General features: G+C 40.0%; 1 protein-coding gene across 1 annotated transcript in view; it reads right to left on the bottom strand.

The window, feature by feature from the left end:
* Window positions 1–17890, bottom strand: part of ADCY5 (adenylate cyclase 5) — a 206289-nt gene that overhangs the window by 34010 nt on the left and 154389 nt on the right. The window contains 1 exon segment of the mRNA XM_025895076.1: window positions 9963–10103. Coding sequence (XP_025750861.1) covers window positions 9963–10103 — 141 coding nt within the window.

Genomic DNA, 17890 nt, shown 5'->3' with positions numbered 1-17890 from the left:
ATAGTTCAGTATCTTCAGGACTCAGACGCTTTCCTCCAGTTAAAGCCCTTTGGCTCAGCTCACAGCAATTGCAATGGTCTGTGTTACACACAGGATAAACAGTAACACAACCAACCCTGCAGAAAGAGGGTCTACATGGATTTGCCTTCATTCCTAAAGGACTAATACACTCATAATCTGGTAGAAAAGTTTCCAAGCTCAAGCAGGAAAGAGAAATAACAGGAGCTGCTGCTGCAAGCATGTGTATAAAGCCACTCTCCAGCAGCCCTTGATGTCACCTGTCTGTGCTTCCCACTGGAGGCTGGGCAGCTGGGCTGGACTCAGCCTGTTTGGGTATAGAGTAGGTTTGGAGCTGCACAAAGATATGTCATAACTTGCATTTCTGCACACACATGTGCAGAAATATGGACACTCAGGAAAAAAAAAAAAAAGCAGCTGATAAAAATGAGGTGCCTGTCTTTTAGGAGAGGGGGAATAAAGGGGTAGGAAGAGAAGTAGCCAATTCCTGGAGTTAAGTATATAAATGCCCTTTTGACTGCTTATGGATTTGTACCCAGTAGGCTGAAGAAATGTTGATGGCTTTCTAGGGTGTTATGAAGAAAAGTCTGGGAATTGTCAGCAGGAATGAAAATGGCAAAAGGGGTGATGGCTATGAGAATCAGACAGATAGGAGTTCACAGGAGTTCAAGAATAGCTCCATAATCATGATGATAAAGTAGCCCTTGTTAAGGTCAAAATTCCTTTCCTCTAGAAGGGACCATAAGGCACGAGATAGGTCTCATTGCAGTGCAGTACTAATGGGCTGCTGCATATAGGAACTCATGTAAATTTTATTCAGTCTCATTTTAAATATCCCTAATACTGGGGTTTTTCCTTTCCCCCAGGAGGCTGTATTACTCTGCCATCAGATTGCAAATGTAAAGGTAATAGCATTTAATAATTGTTCTGAGACTAAGACAGTCCTCTCTCTGACTTCAGGAACATTAACTCAAACTTAGCTGAATCAGCTCCCTTAAAGACTCTGTTCTTTCTTCTTTTCTACAGGAGATCATTAAAAAACCTTTATTTTTTTATGGCAGGTCAGGTGACTCTGAATCTACACTGACATCCTCAGTGGGAGTAGACATGTGCAGGAGGAAAAAAAGAGGGGATGTTATATTACTGCTTCTGTCCCTAAGGCTTACTATTTTATGGGGGATATTTTATGAATATCTATTGTGTTAAAAGCTCATATGACTGCCATCTCTCTGCTTGACTTCTAAATTAACTAAGCCCTTTTCTTTGAAGATTAAAACTGATTCCTTAAATAGAATGATAAAGTATTTGTCAAAGACATGACAAGCTGACTGCTATACCATAATACTTCAAATCAAGAACTATTAGAAATAATAATTGTAACTTCGAGAACATTAGCTGCAATTATTAACATATTGTAAATATGCAAAGAAAAGTGGAACAGACTTTCTATCCTTTTAACTTTTCATTTAACTCCAAAAATAAGACAGTAGAGAGGCTGATGAGCTTTATGACCTTCTTAATGGCAATGTGGGTGGGAAGCACGTATTCCACCCTTAAAAACTTCACTCTCAACTCCAGCAAAGATGGTAAGAGCAAACATAACAAAGAAACTAATTTTTCTTGCCTTTTTTTCATCTCTGGAATGAAGTCAAAGTAGGACTTACATGATGTTAAAGCACAAATCGAAATAACTTGGGACTTAGGGGCAAAATCAGCTTTGTAAGAGGTAAGGCCAACTTGCAAAGCAAAAGTATTTCACAGAATCAATCACCATGGAAAATAGAAAGGGAGAGTGACAAGTTGAGAGTGGATGTAGTTAAAAGCAAACCTTCTTTGGTCCCACTACAAAACTAATTATTCAAATCTATTTTCAGCAATGTTGTACATTCTCTTTGTCCCTGTGGTCAAAAAGACAAGGCTATGAAGATAGATGCTGCCAGGTGTAAATGCAAAAACAAAACTGAAGGACTTCAAAGCACTCAAGCCAGAAATAAGACAATTTCTATACCAGAGTCCAGAAAGAGCTAAGCATGATCGGAAGGATATTTAACAATCATCTAAGTGCAGAACAATAAACTGGCAGAAAACCAGTTTATGAAGCAGATTAAATGATGAGTGTGTCTGCTAAAGCTGGAACACAGACTAATGAGCTCTGAAAAGGAAAGCTGAAGTGCTCCCTTTCAGCAGCCCACCTCACTTGATAAATAGACTTTCATTCCACTGCACTGCTCACAGATGGTGAAACCCTCTACTTCGTTCAACTCAAAATGATTTTGTAGACAGCTCTCAGTTGGCAGACCAGATCTGGCCAATGTCATGAATTTATCTGGTCCATCAGATTTAAATCTAAAGAACATAAGTGGTTGCTTTGGTTGAAATAGGTTTTCCCTACCTCACTTTTAATTAACTTCTGGCTCTGAACTCACATCTCTGAGAAGTGCAGGTTGCTAACACTCTTCAGTTTTCTGTGAACTTTGAATCCAAATTTCTCCAGTTCAAAGGTCATATTTTCAAGTGGTTTATCGTTCTGTGCCTCACTTGTTAGCAGTCACCACAACTTGCAAAACAGACATAAAAATAAGTAGTCCTAGAAATGCTCTGAATCAGTTCCTGGCTCCACAATTTCTGCCCTTCCATCTCTATACTCCAAACAATGATAAACACAACAAGCTTCTCCAGAAACTACTGTCAAATGGCCTTCTAATCAGATGCAGACAGACTGAATCCAAGCTTAACCAGCCTTAATTGAAATTGCCCACTGGCGCTGGCCAGAGCTGCTCACCCTCTCCGAAAACCAGACCCAAACCTGCTGACCTGCATCCTTTTGCCATTAAAGCTTACTGTTTGCTTTAGGAAGCTTTGGAAATCATTCTGGTCAGTGCCATAGCTTCACCTGTGCAATGCTGCCATGAACATCAGAGGAAATGTTTCTGTGAATAAAGGGGAATTGTATCTTTATTTCTGTAGGCTTAATTTAGTCCCACTCGAAACCAGTCTGATACCTTTTAGTAGTGTCTCAATTCAAATGACCTTTTCCCATATGAGTAAGATTTACTCTAGAAAAGGGTACAGAACAGTGGAAAAATTACTAGTGCAAGACTTAAAAGCAAGTATCAAACTCTACCTAGGTTTCACAAAAGCAGCTGCAGACCTGCTGTTGCATCTTGCTGACTCTTATCCCTCTTTTAAAGAACTTAAGCAAAGCCCTGATCAACTAGCATAAAAGCTAAGTTAGCAGATGAGGATACAAAACTGTGTGAAGCCTCTGACAATTTGAGCAATGTACACTGTACTCCCACTCATTTATATGAGACCTCACGGAACATGTGAATCAGGCAAACCCTCTTTCCAGGTAAATACCACAGCAATTACACAGTGTAACTGCAGGATACGATTCCTCCCCTTGCTGTTTGCGAGCTATCAAAACCAAATTGGCTCTATGAAACCCAGACTAGACTAACAATTTCCTCCCAGGTCTATAGCAATATGTGGAGATTACAACAGAAAGGATTTAGAGAGTTTCCCTCTGCTTGATTACGAGCTTGATTACTACAATAGCAGTGAAAAAATAGTGGGTCAAATTCTTCTCCATTGGGTGCTCCTGTCCAGCTTTGCTGACGTCAGTGTTGCAATTACCAGATTTAGCAGATGATTGCTGGAAAAGAGGATAATGGTGACCTGCAGTTAAATGAAACCTTTAGAAGGAGGGTGAACCGCCGGTGCCTAATTCATGGACTCAAATCCACTTCTCTTTGATAGAGCTGCACTATTGACTGAGGAAAACTTGTCCTATTGAGCTTTATTTTAAATTTTAATCATTTCTGATGTTTAAGCAGTAGAGTTGGCACAGAACCAGCTACAGCATCTGTTCCTCTGATGCACCTGTTCCCCAATTTTGATTTCCAAGTAACAAGTTCTATTGTAGGGGCAACTTGGAGACATAAAGGGAGGAAATGAGCTGTATTTACAATGCAACATGCAAAGAATTGTTTGACTTAGGACAGGGGAAATAAGACAAAAAATTATATTCTATGGTTGAATGACCAGGCTTGTAGATCAGTGTTGTTTCATTAGAAAGTAAACACCAAGCAACCAACTATCACGTAGAAGGCTGTGCAGAGAGCTCTGAGCAGCACCACAAGGAATCAGCCAGCACCTACCTGAAAGAAAAGCTTGTTCTTTATTGCACCAGCCATATTCACGGTCCATTTTTATAACCTTGTCTCACATCTTTTAACATCTGCATGCAGTAGTATTTCCTACGCATATATAATCTCTATTTGATGTTATTTCAGTTTTTACTTTGTAGCTAACATCGATGCCATACACAATTTCATTTCAAATCAAATGCTTCATTAGTTGTACTCAGAGTCATGACAGAAGCATGGTCAGACTGAAATCAGTATTGCAATCTTCAGGGTTTCCTCCTTCTGCTCCTAAACTTCCTAATGCTAAACCTTTCCAGCAGCTGAAAAAACAAAAGGAAGTCTGCCAGGCATCTACAGCTGGACTCAATAATCCCATTAGCCACTCTGCTCATATTTGATTATAAAAACACAGAGGTACCTGTTTGTGAAGTAAACCTTCCCCAAAGCATGCATCATTGGAACAAGCTATAGTCTGTCATACTAGCCAGTGTAAAACAAATATGAAAGATGTATGGCAGCCTCAAGATCCAACAGCAGGACTTTCCACAGATGAGTAGATATCATGGCACAATTAATGCCTGCTTTTTTTTTTTTTTGCAACCCAGACAGCATCAGGCTGTGTCAAGTCTGATTGTAAGACCTCAAAAAGGACCAACATATTCTGGGTAGCACTAATAAAACTTCAGTATGAGTGCTGGGCTCAGTGTGGGCACTCCCTCTTGTCAGTGAAATGGCAAGTGCTCAGAGGGGAACAAGAACAACCACCGGGCCGGAAAGCACCGAGTAGGGAACAAACTTGATGAGGGAATCAGAGCTGTGTAGACATGGTAATAGCCTTCAAATACAGAGAAAGTAACTAACTGTAAAGGAGAGCAAATTAAATTGTGAATAGTTCATGCAGCACTGTGGTTTAAAACTGAAGTGAGGGAACGTGAAGCAAAACATCAAGAAAAGTCATCAAGCTGTTGAAAGGGATGCCCAGTAAGACTGTGGGATTTCCATCCTTGGAGGTCTTCAAAGAAGGGCTAGACAAATATCTGTCAGAAATGCTGCAGATAGAGCTGGCTCCTGTACAAAGGGGGAAATTGATGCCATGAAGTTCTGTGCAGCCTAGGTTGGAAACTTTCTAAAATCTTTACAACTAGCTCATATTATTCTTATATTCTTTATTCCATATACATTCTCCTAATACAGACTTTTAAATGTTATTGTTTCTATATTTGCAAAGGATTCTGTGACACCCTCCAGACTGAAAAGCCCTGAATAAAATAATTAAAATCTGTTCAGGAAAATCAGGGATTCCACAAGCTTCTTATACAGCCTGTTTCTGGCATCTAAATTTTTTCTTAACTTAGATCTTCCTTTCAGCGAATTAGGATCATTATTTTTAATCCAGTCCTTTACAGTCATGGAGAATGATTTATCATTATTTTTGTCCTTACAAACCTTCCTGTATTTGAAGACTTTTGTTTCTAATCAGTCTTTTCCCTTCTAGACTGAGCAAACACAATACTTCCACACTTCTTTATAGGTCACACATTGAAACTCTACTAATTTGTAATTTTCCTTACTAGGCTATCTCTAATTCATCCACATCCTCCTAAATGATGTAATCCCAAACTGGATGTGGTTTTCCAGATACAAACCTAATAATGCTGAGCAGGGTAAAAGATATAAGAGAATCATTTGTCACCTAGAACAGCCTTGTAATTTTGGGAGGTATCAACATTTGCCTTTTTATTGCTGTTTACAACAAACCTCTTTCAGTCAACTACAATCCCCAAACTGATTTTTTTTTTAATAGTAGCTTTGTTTTGCTGATGAAAATTGAGACATGAATATTATTTCCAGAAGTCTAAAATCCATCAATATTTATAAAAGCACTCTGAAATATATACTGGGAAAAGCAAAGTATTTCTCAGTGGTGTATAAATATTGTTATAGCTATAAATATATCTGTACTCTCAAATGCTTTCAAGTCCATTTATTTTTGACCCTTTTGCAATTAAAAACTAGACTAGACAGACAGTGGGGAAGACAAGGTTTTGTGTATGGAGACTTGGGGGAATGAGCAGCACAAAAGTCTGCATTTCCAGAGAGATACAGTCACTGGTCCTGGACTGATTGCTTTTGTTTAGGAAACAAGAAAACAAGCTGTAAAACCCAATAAAAATAGAAAGTAGCTCTGCTGTTCTTCTGCTGTGCTCTGGCTCTGTTCATGCTCTGTTGATCCAGTCCAGGCTCCTCTGCCCACCCAGGGGGAGCAAGGCTGCCCTCGACCTGCTCCCTGCTGGCAGCATCACCCTCTCCAACAACCTCACAGGGCCAGGGCTCCAGCAGAGCCTGACAGCTCAGAGCAAGGCTCTTTGCCTCCCAGGGCATTTCTATCTAATCTTCCTCTGCTGCAAATTTACCTGTCCTTGAGGGGCAGCCACTGATCCCTGGCAGCCCAACTCAGCCCAGTTCCCAGGACTGACTTTCTCCAGGCCATGCCTCCACCAGCTAACGGGGGTCATGGTCAGCAATGGGCAGCATCAGTGTCTCCAGCCTGCTGCCTCCCTGGGGGCTCTGCACGATAAGAAAGGCCACTGCTAAGCAATGAGAAGGGAAAATGAAGCACTTGTGATGGTCTAGAGAGCAGACCAGTGCAGGAGGGAGGTGGAGGGGCTGTTGGGCAGGATGGGACAAACTGATGCAGTTGCAATCCCAGCTGACTCAGTCCCCAGTTAGGCAGGGTGGGAGTAGGAAAGCAACTCTGGTTTTCGAGGACAATTTAAATTACAGCTGCATGGACATGTGTTAGATATTTTGTGTTATTCATATGTGTATGCAAGTGCCTGAATAAACTCTTGGATGCCCAAGGGAAAAACAGTCTAAAAGCACTGTGGAAAATCTGCTGGACCCAGAGGAGGCTATGCTCCAAGCCACAGCATGGAGAAAAAGCAGGGGTCAAAGACCTCCCCATGCCACTGTCCGGGCTGCTGTCCCACACCAACCCCACCGGATGCACTGCTGATGTGCCCAGACATGGCAGCACATTGAAAAGCTGTGACAAAAGAGGAGGAGAAAAGAAGGAATACATGGTTACCTTTGATACTAATCCCTCTCATCTAGGACTACCACTAATATATCCTAAGAATAGAGACAGCTACCAGAGCCAGCATTCACAGAAAAGAAAAATGGCCAAAATAATTCCATTTTCTATTAAATATAACAGTTCCTTCCCAAAAATGCAATTCAGGGAACTTTAGTATTCTCTTTTGGGGAATTGTTAAGTAGAGCCACAAAAAAAACGTCTCTCTTTTTTTCTGGAAATGTGGTTTTCTTTATAATGCAAAATGTTTTACATTTGTAACAAAAACCAGTGCCCTTTATAACCATCCATATTATTCCCTACACACAAATGTATTCATATCTACATATCAATATAATGTAACTGCACATCGCTGCAACATTACCTGGCTCCTGCCTGAGGACTATCTCACAATTACCCTCTTAAATACCTGTTTTGAAATTACAGGGCTAAGGAGCTCCAGATTTTAAAGAGAAAGGCAATATTGCACTGCCTGCCTTTGGCATACTGCTTCGACTAATCCAACCTTACGTGTTCATAGCTACCAAGAAAAAAGACTACATATAATTGCACGCAAGGGATATGGGGGAAAGGTGGGTAATGTGGAACAAAGAGCACATTTTCAGGAGGTTTGAAAGCCGGTGCTGCTTACCAAGATCAATGACATGTCATCCCAGAGGAGCACCGATAAAAGCCTTTGTAGTTCTGCTCCCCTTCTGTCTCTCTGTATTTTGTATTTCTAAGCAGGCAGTTTGCAGCCAGTGCTCACTCTGCATGCATTAAGCACACCCAGCATCCATGTAACACAATGTTAGAGATTACAAAGTGCTGTGCAGAGTTGGGTGGTACAAAGAAATGCATATTTAAATTAGAAGTTAACACAGAGTGAGTTAAGACAGGAGGTGGAGAAATTGCTCCTGTGATTTAACCAATAAAATGTCCATCTAGTAGATATTAAAATGGTCTCTAGGCCACTGGGAGCAGCATGTTTTCATTTTCACTAATGGATCTCAAACATAAAGCAGTGGGAAATACTGTAAATAACAGATTTTAAAAAATAGTCCACAAGAACAACAAAATGTCTAGCTGAATATGAGAATAATACATCTGAATCAGGCTTAAATTGGTTTTCAAGAAACAGCCTTATGCATGCAACATCAGCTTCTCAAAAAAGAGCTTAATACAAGAGACAGTACAGAAGCAGATTGAGTGGAAGAGCTTTTCTGACCTGCTGAATTTTCAAAAAGGTAAACAGCATTACAGGGAAAGGTTCAACATAAGGTAAAAAAAAAAGATAAGCCTTTCCTCCTACAAATGAGGGGCAGTGAAGTTTTTAGGACTCAGTTTGGTATTTCAATAAATAATTATGTTTTTCCAACTGAACAATGAGCTAGACACGGCAAACTGTAATTAACACCAAGAAGCATAATACCATTTGGCATGCATATACCTTGTTTCTGAACAGGAGGCTGCAAAAACCCCTTAAAAGCTATTCAAAGAAACTTATAATTATGTGCCAGTGTGATTAGTCTCTTCTAATAATGTCATGCCTATTGAGCACACCCTATTGAAAGCCCACATAAAAAATGTGCAGTTCCACTGATCTGTAAGATCTTGTCAGAAGCCCTCATTTGGAGATCTGAGAAATGAAAGAAACATTACTATGGAGATTAAGAAATCTGGTTTAGCAGTGTAAAATAGTATAATGATTGAATAATATTAGCACCAACTACTAATAAATGTGCCAGCATTTCCCATTAGAACACACCCTATGCACTTGCTTATAGCCATACTTAAATTTTTAAGCTGTGAGATTGAATCTCCTGTTAAAGAGTTCTTTGAATACTTTAAGGTTTTGGTGATGTGGAGCAGAACTTTGACTATGGACAACAAAGTGGGCAGCAAATACACACTTTCAACTGTGCATAAAGGGTCAAACCCACATAAATAAGGTTATAGAGCAATCAGATATTCATGCAATTATAGAGGTGTTAAATACCTGTATTATTATTAAAAATAACCATTATAACAGAAACTATCTTCTTAGTCTTCATTGCAGGAAACAAAGATATCACCTACAGCTTTATGTAAAATAAGCCATAAAAGTGCCCTCAGTCCAATTGCATTGGTAACTAGCTCTTTTTCATTTTAAATTAGAAAGACTGAAAGGTATGAGCAAGAAATGAAGATGCCTGCTACCTTAGGCCAATTAATCCATGTACTTGAGAATGTATTCTTGAGAGTTAAACACAGCAGCATGATTCCTGGGACCCATAAGGACACATGGGCATGTAGCTCAGAGATGGAGAGCAGCATCTGTGATAATGCAAGCAAGAAACCTTTGCAGGTTTCTTGCTGTAATGAGCTAATAGAAGTGTATGTCAGATGCTGCTTGAATGCTTGAGCTACTGAGCAATTTTTGCAGACAATCATGTTCTCTCACATGGCCTGGATGAGTTTTCAGAATGTGGGACAAGCCAGACAAAAGAGGCTTCTTTGTGCCATTCAGCCTCCCTTCTCCTCTCAAACAATCTTGTGTCTCATCTCACAACCGCTCACCTCCACATGTACCAATTATTGTTATTTCTGGAGTCAAAGTAGAATTTAACACCCCCGTTTGGAAAACACCCTCAGGGCTGTAAAAACCTTCAGACAAAGCAGGAGGGATATATAATGCTGTATTAGGAAGAAAATAAATTAATGTCCATAAAGCAAGACATTACCATTCTCTTCATCTCCTTGGAGACCTGGTGACCTCCGAGGTGGTTATAAAAGGGCCGGTCAACACCCCAGTGTGGTGGGTTATGGCTGATGGAATTCGCACGCTGACGGTTCATCTTGGCTATCGTGGCTTTCTCATCTTTCTGAAATACAAACAAGAGAGGAATGCAGAAAAAATTTTGAAACATTTACATGGCAGTCATTCTCCAAGCATCTCTGACTTCTGATCCCTCACTCCAAGAGTCAGTTTTGCACCTTGAACTTCTATGAAGCAGCTGCTCATCAGAAGCAGTTCCGGTCCACCATTTCTTTCTCTTCCCAATTTTTAGAACACTTGCCCCTAAGTGGGGCCCACCATTTTATTCCTTTACTTGTTCTGAGTAACCACCATAACCTGTGTAAACACGGGGAGCATTCCAAAATGGAGATATCTACCTTTTTCCCTAGTAAACTGAATCAAACTGAATAGTTTCAGATAGAAAATTGCAGTTCCAAGCTAAGATACTACATAGACACCCCTCAAAAAAACAAAAAATCTGTTACGTCTGGAAGAGAAACAACTCGCAGAGTGATCTGGTTGAAGAACAGAAGCCTTTAAGCTCCTTGAAGCTATGGGAACAAAGGGCACCTTTCTCCATAGGTACAAGCAAATAATTTTCCACACTAGCAGGAGCATATTCCCAGACACGCCAAGGAAAGCATGTAAACCTTGCAAACAACTTAACTGTGTATAAGTTAAGGGTAATGTAATTGCAGAGTGTGACAAAATGGTCTCCTCTATCCTAATGCTGCTTCAAATTTTATCATTGACACCAACATGCCTAAAGTTTGAACAAAGTCTTTGATTTTTGTTGTTGGAGCTGGTTTTGAATCTTGGCTGCAACAGAGCTTACCGTGAAGTTTGCACAGGATCTGTTGGACAGGTTTCATTCAAGCTCAACACCAGCTACAAGAGCACAGAAGCACAGCATAGAACAGCCTAAACAACAGGCAGATTATTTCCTTATTTTGAATATATTCCCTGGCCAAAAAGACAGGCAGGTTTCCACATGGAATGTGTTCTGCAGAAAGATGGGGGTTTATTGCACAAGATCAAACCCATGCACCTTCTCTAGCAAGGGTTGCACTGCAGCCTGACTCAGAAGGCAGAGGGGTTGGCACTTATTAAATCCTTGCTTAAAAGAGACCAACTCTGGAGAGCTTGAGAATTCAGAAGGTAGGGTGTTTATTACTTGAGAGGTTAAACTTTTTCAAGAGAATTGCTGCTTCCATGAGATTACAGAAAAAAACCCAGACATAATAGTTAATTTTGGATTTCAGAAAGTATTCAGACAATTGATTTATTTAAAAAGAAAGCATCGGTTGCTTTCAGCTCTAGGATTTTGGTTCAAGTGTTACATGACAAAACAAGTAGGTCTGCATCTTTTCTTGCCTAGAGTCTGCATTCCCTACCTATTTATTCTGATTCCCCACTATTCACTGTAACCTGTACCTCTCAGGAGTTTGCAAAATACCTGGTGTTATTTCCATGGTAACCAGGGAGTTAAATGTCGAGTGCTATGTTGCCTTAAATTAGAATTTTTAAAAAGAAATTTAAAAAGGTTTGCTAAAATTCAGTGATGGGGAGAACTGCCTGATTGACAAGCATGGGAAATCATCTTCTCTTTTCTTGCAAAGAAGAGGCAGCTATGATGACAACACTTCCCATGAGACCACAGTTCACCACACAGGCACCAAACATTCCCAGGAATGTACTGCTGGAGGCTTCATGGCCACTAGGCTGGGGACACAATGCCACTTGGGACAGGAGCCCTGAGCTGGACACTCAGCTGGCCCCAGAACAGTCAGCAGCAGTGTCACTGCAGCTCCAGGCTGCCAGCAAAGATGTTCTACCACAAAGCCAGGAGAACAAGTGTAGGTTCACAAGGAAACTGTGGGAGCGATCCCAAGGGAGCTGTCAGCTCCTCAGGAGGTTTGCTGGGGGAGAACCACGTGTGCTCCCACATTGCACACCCCCAGGACAGCAAGTGCCTCCCACTTCATCTCTGCCCTGCATTAAACCCACCACTGTTTCATCTGCAAGAGCTGAAAACTCCATTGCTTGGCACCAGCTGACTTTCACACGAGGAATCATGACAGAGCCACTGGATAACCTCCAGGAGAGACAGCTTTTAAATGTTTCTAAAAATACATTAATGTGATCCAATGCTGATGTCCAGATTTGAGCTGGTTTGAGGTTTTGTTTTTTAAAAGTAACTGCTCTTTATAGTCTCTGCCATCATTTGTAGCACTTTCTTGTGTCTTTTTGCAGTTATGCAATATTTTTCATAGTTATGCTTCTTTCTTCTACGATGAGATGCCAGAAAACCAGTAGGAAATACAGTTTCCTTATCTCCAAGCAAATACATATTGTTTTCAACAACAGAAGCAACACTGTCAGTCCATTTTATTCCAACTTAGTGAAGGGTTTTCAACCAAAAGGAATCAAAAAACCCAGATGTTGAAACTGGTCTGGGGACCCATAAAAGCAAAGGCCTTTGGTTAGTTTACAAATGCCTTTACATCAACAGATGATAAAAGTTATATACAGCCAGATTTCTGCCCATGAGTTAGTAAATTTGGTTAGAATTTGAGAAAAACCTTAATGCCAAAATGCACAAAGACATCCTACCCCACTCTGCCAGTGAGTGATCCTCATACCTGAAGCATCACTTGATGAATTTGAAGGAAATAAAAGACCTCATACATGTTTATTGACACATCTGGGTTGAGGTAAGGACAGGACAAGTGGGTAAATAATACTTCTGAGATTGTTTCTAACCATGAGGTCAGGCACCATAAATATATGAACTCTGGCAGTTATTTTCTCCCACCCCTTGTAGGAGGTTTCCACTGGATTGTGTACTATGTTTCAGCAATATTTCCAATCAGATTAAAACACTTATATACAAGCATAGTGCATTTTTGCTTTCCCACACTACATGTGCTACTACATTATCCTGAACAATAGGGCTTTGCTGTTAACATCAACACTTATTAAAAAAAAAAATTAAAACCTAATATTTTTAAAAGTTGAGGTAATTTATTTTCTGCAAAATCACTTGTTCAGTGGGTGATGATAATAACAAACTCTAAAAATGAAGAATTAGGAGGGTCACAGCTCCTCTGTAGAAATTTATGAGGATGCCTTCTCTGTTTCTTCCTGGCTAAGTGACAGCATGAGGACAATTTGCACAGAGGCATAACAAGACTGGAAAAGAAGAATACAGAAAGAAAAGTGGTGATACCTTTCAGTCCTACTCACTACAGGTACTACCAACAACGGGAGCAGGTGCAAAACTTTCTGACAGCAATGAGTTTTTCAGATTTTAGGTGGCTAAGCTCCAGAAAGCTGTTGTGGGAACTTTTCAAATCTGGGCTCACAAAGAGACTGTAAATCTTATTCCCAGAGGTTTTATTGTATTCCCACCACCAGTTCCCACACACTGAGCTATAGTAATGTTACAGCAAAACTGCAGAAAGAGCTGGGGTTTTCTTATACATATCAATTGAATCAAGAATGCCTGTTACTTCTTTAATGTGTGGTAGGATTTTCCAACAGATGATCACTATCAGTGCAACAAAGCAGTGAAATCTGAGCATGGATCAGCCATATCAGATTCAGCTACATATTATTCTTTAAGTCGAAGCCATTTTGACATATGAATGATATTTCTTGCAATGCTACATGCTCCAAACCATTGCCTTCATAAATCTACATGAGTGGAACCCTGCTGAGCTCTGATTAAATGTGTTAAATTGAGGAATCATCACATTAGATTGATTGTGTTTTAGGAGAGTCACATGCTCAACATTTAAAGGACCATTTTGTTTCTTCAGCTGGATGGAGTTCCAGGACGTTATTTAGAAAAGAATGAGAATTGTTTTTCTAGGAGTTACAGCCAAAGTTTTGTTGAGCTGTTTTAAGGTCACCATCAACAATCCTTTCTGAAACTGTTGTGTACCTGCTATTGTTTAAAGAAACGCCCATGTTTAATGCAATTGAAAGACATTAGAAAAAAATAAACATTTTTTCCCTTTGCAGACTTCATGCTCTCAAACACACCAGTGTGTTTGGTCAGCAGTATTGCTCATCTGTTGACAAGCACATTTTGTTTCTACTTATGTTCAAAGCAAAGCATTTCCCCAGACTTCTGACATGATGAGGACAGTAAAAGTAGCTGTAAACCTAATATTCTGATAAAATCCTATTCACCTTCAGGTTTCTGGTTTCCACTCCTCCAAACGTGCTTTTCCACCCTTCTCAGAGTAGAGCTTTTACCAGTGATTAGAAGTGCTGGGAAGAGTAGCTGTGATGGTTCTGCAAATTAGTGCAGCACCTGATCTCAGAGAAGAGCAAACATTACCAGCAACCACCAAGTGACATGTTCCTGCACAAATGCCAGAAACTTGGGCAGCACAAGAACTGGGACTACTGGACAAGACAACAATAATTAAATTGAGTACTGTAAGAACAGCAGGGATGTGACAGGATGGCAGTAACGACTGGGACAGATGTTTTGAATAAAATTCAGAAGGGCAGATATAAAAGTTGTGAAGTCAGAGGACCAGAGCTGGGTGTTAGGAATGCTACAGTCTGCAGGGTAAACTAAAAAAAAAGTGTAGAATAAAACAAAACCACTCTGCAGAAGGGTAAAGATATCGTTCTGAGTGATGTTGTGTAGTCCACTGCAATGCCTAGGGGTTAAGTCTGGGAATCACTGAGATGTGGGCAACAGTTTTAGTAATTCTAACTGACAAATTGCTGTTTATCTGGAAACACAGATTTTCTGATAAAGAATGAAGACACAAATCCAGTAATGGCAGAAAGGCAAAGATCTCCTTGGAGAATTCTTGTATTTCTTCCATGCTAAGGTATTAAGTCCATTAGAAACATATATGAATATTTCAAAGGAATGTGAAAATTATTAAATAAGGACAGAAGTCATCCTTATGTAAGTGGCCCTATATCATGTAAGGAGAATAGAAACTAGAAATTCTTCATTGCTCTAGAACTGAAGGAACAGATTATTTCTGTCCATGCAATCACCACTGCCACAGTAGAGGCAAAAGGGAAGAAGCTCATAAGGATAGGGTTATAAATGGAAAGCCTAGAATCACAGAATCATTTAGGTTGTAAAAGACCTTTGGGATCATTGAGTCCAACTGTAAACATAGCACTGCCAAATCCCACTAAACCATGTCTGGAAGGAAAACTTAAATGTGATGTGCTGAAGTCAGATGGACAACCTCCATCCCAGATCTGTGGGAAACTGCCAGCTGCAATTTCAATTCTGGTAACAGATATTTTTAATAACTATTTAGTCAGGGATCATGACACAGAACTTGCAGAGCAGCTGGGCTTGGATTAACAGCCTTGGATCCAAGTTTTTCTAAACAGAAAAAATATGGTAGCTCTCACTGGTTTTGTTTTTTCCATGGAGCATTTGACAAAGTGCTGTGCTGGAGACTAATGGCCAAGACAGACGGGGAATATGAAGCTGGGCAAAGAGTTGGTTTCTAGTGAAGTGGCAAGAGATGGTGTTGAATGAGGAAGTATTAGTCTGGATAAAAGTTACTAGTGGAGTTACTTAATTATTACTCTCGGGACAGATTTTGTTGAATTTTTTTCTTATTTCATCTGGCAGCAAGTGAGCAATGACAGACTTGGCTAATGAGATAAACAGAGGTGGTATTTGATAGATAAGAAGAAAAGGAGTATTAGTACCTGACATTTGAGGACCAGCACAGTAGAAATGGGATCTGAGACATTCAAGTGTACAAACTGTATGATCATTCTCTTGGTGATCACAGACAGAAACTGCATTATCAGAAAAAACAAAAGTTCATCACAGAATAAATAGCAGACACCAAGATAATGCAACTTTGCAAAAGGTAAAGGTTCCTTTTGATGACCAAGAAAATGTGAGAGCTTGTGCTTGTCCCTTCTTCGTTGTGTGAAGACATTAGAAGAGTCTGTCTCAGAAGAGAAAAGGCTGAGAGGAAGAGAGGGATTACAATTGCTGACTGACTGCAGACACCAGACAACCAGAGCAACTAGGCACCAGACAACTAGGTTTTAGAGCAGCCCACTGTTAGCACAAATGGGAACAAAAAAACCACAGCAAAAGATTCAACAGACCTTTATGGTAGAGCCTGCTAATTTTATGACAAAAATTACTTCACATACATAAATAGATATACTTTTAAATATATATATTTAGGCTCACAATACAATGAAAAGCATGGCCCTTCGTATCTCACACAGTTAAGACTGTTTTATAATTTAATTATCAAAATTCAAGGAAAACAGATTTGGAACTTTGGATCTATGCTTTTTTAAAAAACCATGAAAACTTCTATCTAGGGGGCCATAATGCTGTAACACTAGTCACTCCTGCACTGCTCTGAGGTTTCTGAGCATTACCTTCTTCACAGGCAAGTGCTCACCCACAAAAGCAGCAGAATGACAGGGCAGGGCAAACAGAATGGTGAAGGCAGATCTGGAGGTAAAGATGGAGAGAAAGAAACCTAAACAGATTGGATTTTAGAACTTTGCAGTTTGTTCTCTTTTAATATAAAGCAACTCTTCTGTGTACCAGACAGAAAACAATGACTACATTTTAATTTCTAGGGATATTATTAAATACTGAGGGAGCAGAATCTAGCCTTTTCCTCCTGAAACTCAACTGAATATATTCCAGTTAACAGCATTCTTAAAAAGGAAGAGGAAAAAAAGTATTTTCAAAGAAGCAGCTAGTTTGAGTTCCTGGAACAAATATATTAGATAAATGTTCCTTCCATTTACTCTGTGCCCAAGAAATGGCATTAACACTATGAAAAAGTCAAACAAAAAAAGACAAAATAAAAAGTTATGGCTCCCCATGGCATCAGTAAGCAGAAAGGGTATGGAACAGATTCCATTACATTTTATATATTTATCGTAACTCATGGTATTGTGGGGTTTTGATGGCTGTGGGACTGATGGACCAGGTATTCAGATAACTCAAGTCTGCCTGTGGGAACTGAGGAATAGCTCAGGCAAGCAGTTACTTGGGTTAACTGTGCCTCTGCTCTCAGGCCAATGCCAACCCCGTGCCTTGTGTGTGAGGACGGCAGGAACCCAGACACGACTCACAGGAACCCGTTACTAAGTTAGGTGAACATTTTATGGCCATTACTCGAACAGACTGAATTGAAAACCTGGCTAAATACATCGCAGGAAGTCATTAAAAACAAGCAGAAATGAAAGGAAAAAACCGAATTATTACAACTTTGCCTGGCATCAGGCAAAATATTCAAGACTGACTGAGCTGACTGTGGGAGAAATCTTTTCTCACTTCTGATTTTTGTATTATGTTAAAATGAATTAAACAGGGAGAAAACTTTAAACACTGGAACACCTTGCCCAGAGAAGCTGTGGATGCACTATCCCTGGAAGTGAAGGCCAGGTTGGATGGGGCTTTGAGCAATCTGTTCTAGTGGAAGGTGTCCCTGCCCATGGCAGGGGACTGGAATGAGGTGATCTTTAAGGTCCCTTCCAACCCAAGCCATTCTATGATTTATGAAACTGTTCACAAAGAGACAAAAAATAGCTATGGGAGCATGAAAGTTGCACAGTATGGGCAAACCAGAAGCCCCTCAAACTCTAAACATTTAATATCCATGGCCTTGGGCAGCAGCTTATTTATGTTTCAGTTTAGCCCAATAACTACACATGCCATGCACGTGTCCCAGCTCTTGGCTTCTCTGGGATGCAGCAAGTTACGTACAGCAGCATTACAATAGTGCTTAGAGACTCCAGCTAAGGGCTACAGTATGTAACAGAGCTGCAATAAATACATATAAAGCAGTGAAAATAATGGTCTGTTTTATTTTACCAGGGAAAATC

Source organism: Manacus vitellinus, unplaced genomic scaffold (genome assembly GCF_001715985.3).
Source record: "Manacus vitellinus isolate BGI_N305 unplaced genomic scaffold, ASM171598v3 scaffold_22_pilon, whole genome shotgun sequence".
Taxonomy (NCBI): domain Eukaryota; kingdom Metazoa; phylum Chordata; class Aves; order Passeriformes; family Pipridae; genus Manacus; species Manacus vitellinus.
The sequence above is the reverse complement of the archived record's forward strand: the minus strand, read 5'-3'. Positions and strand labels throughout refer to the sequence as shown.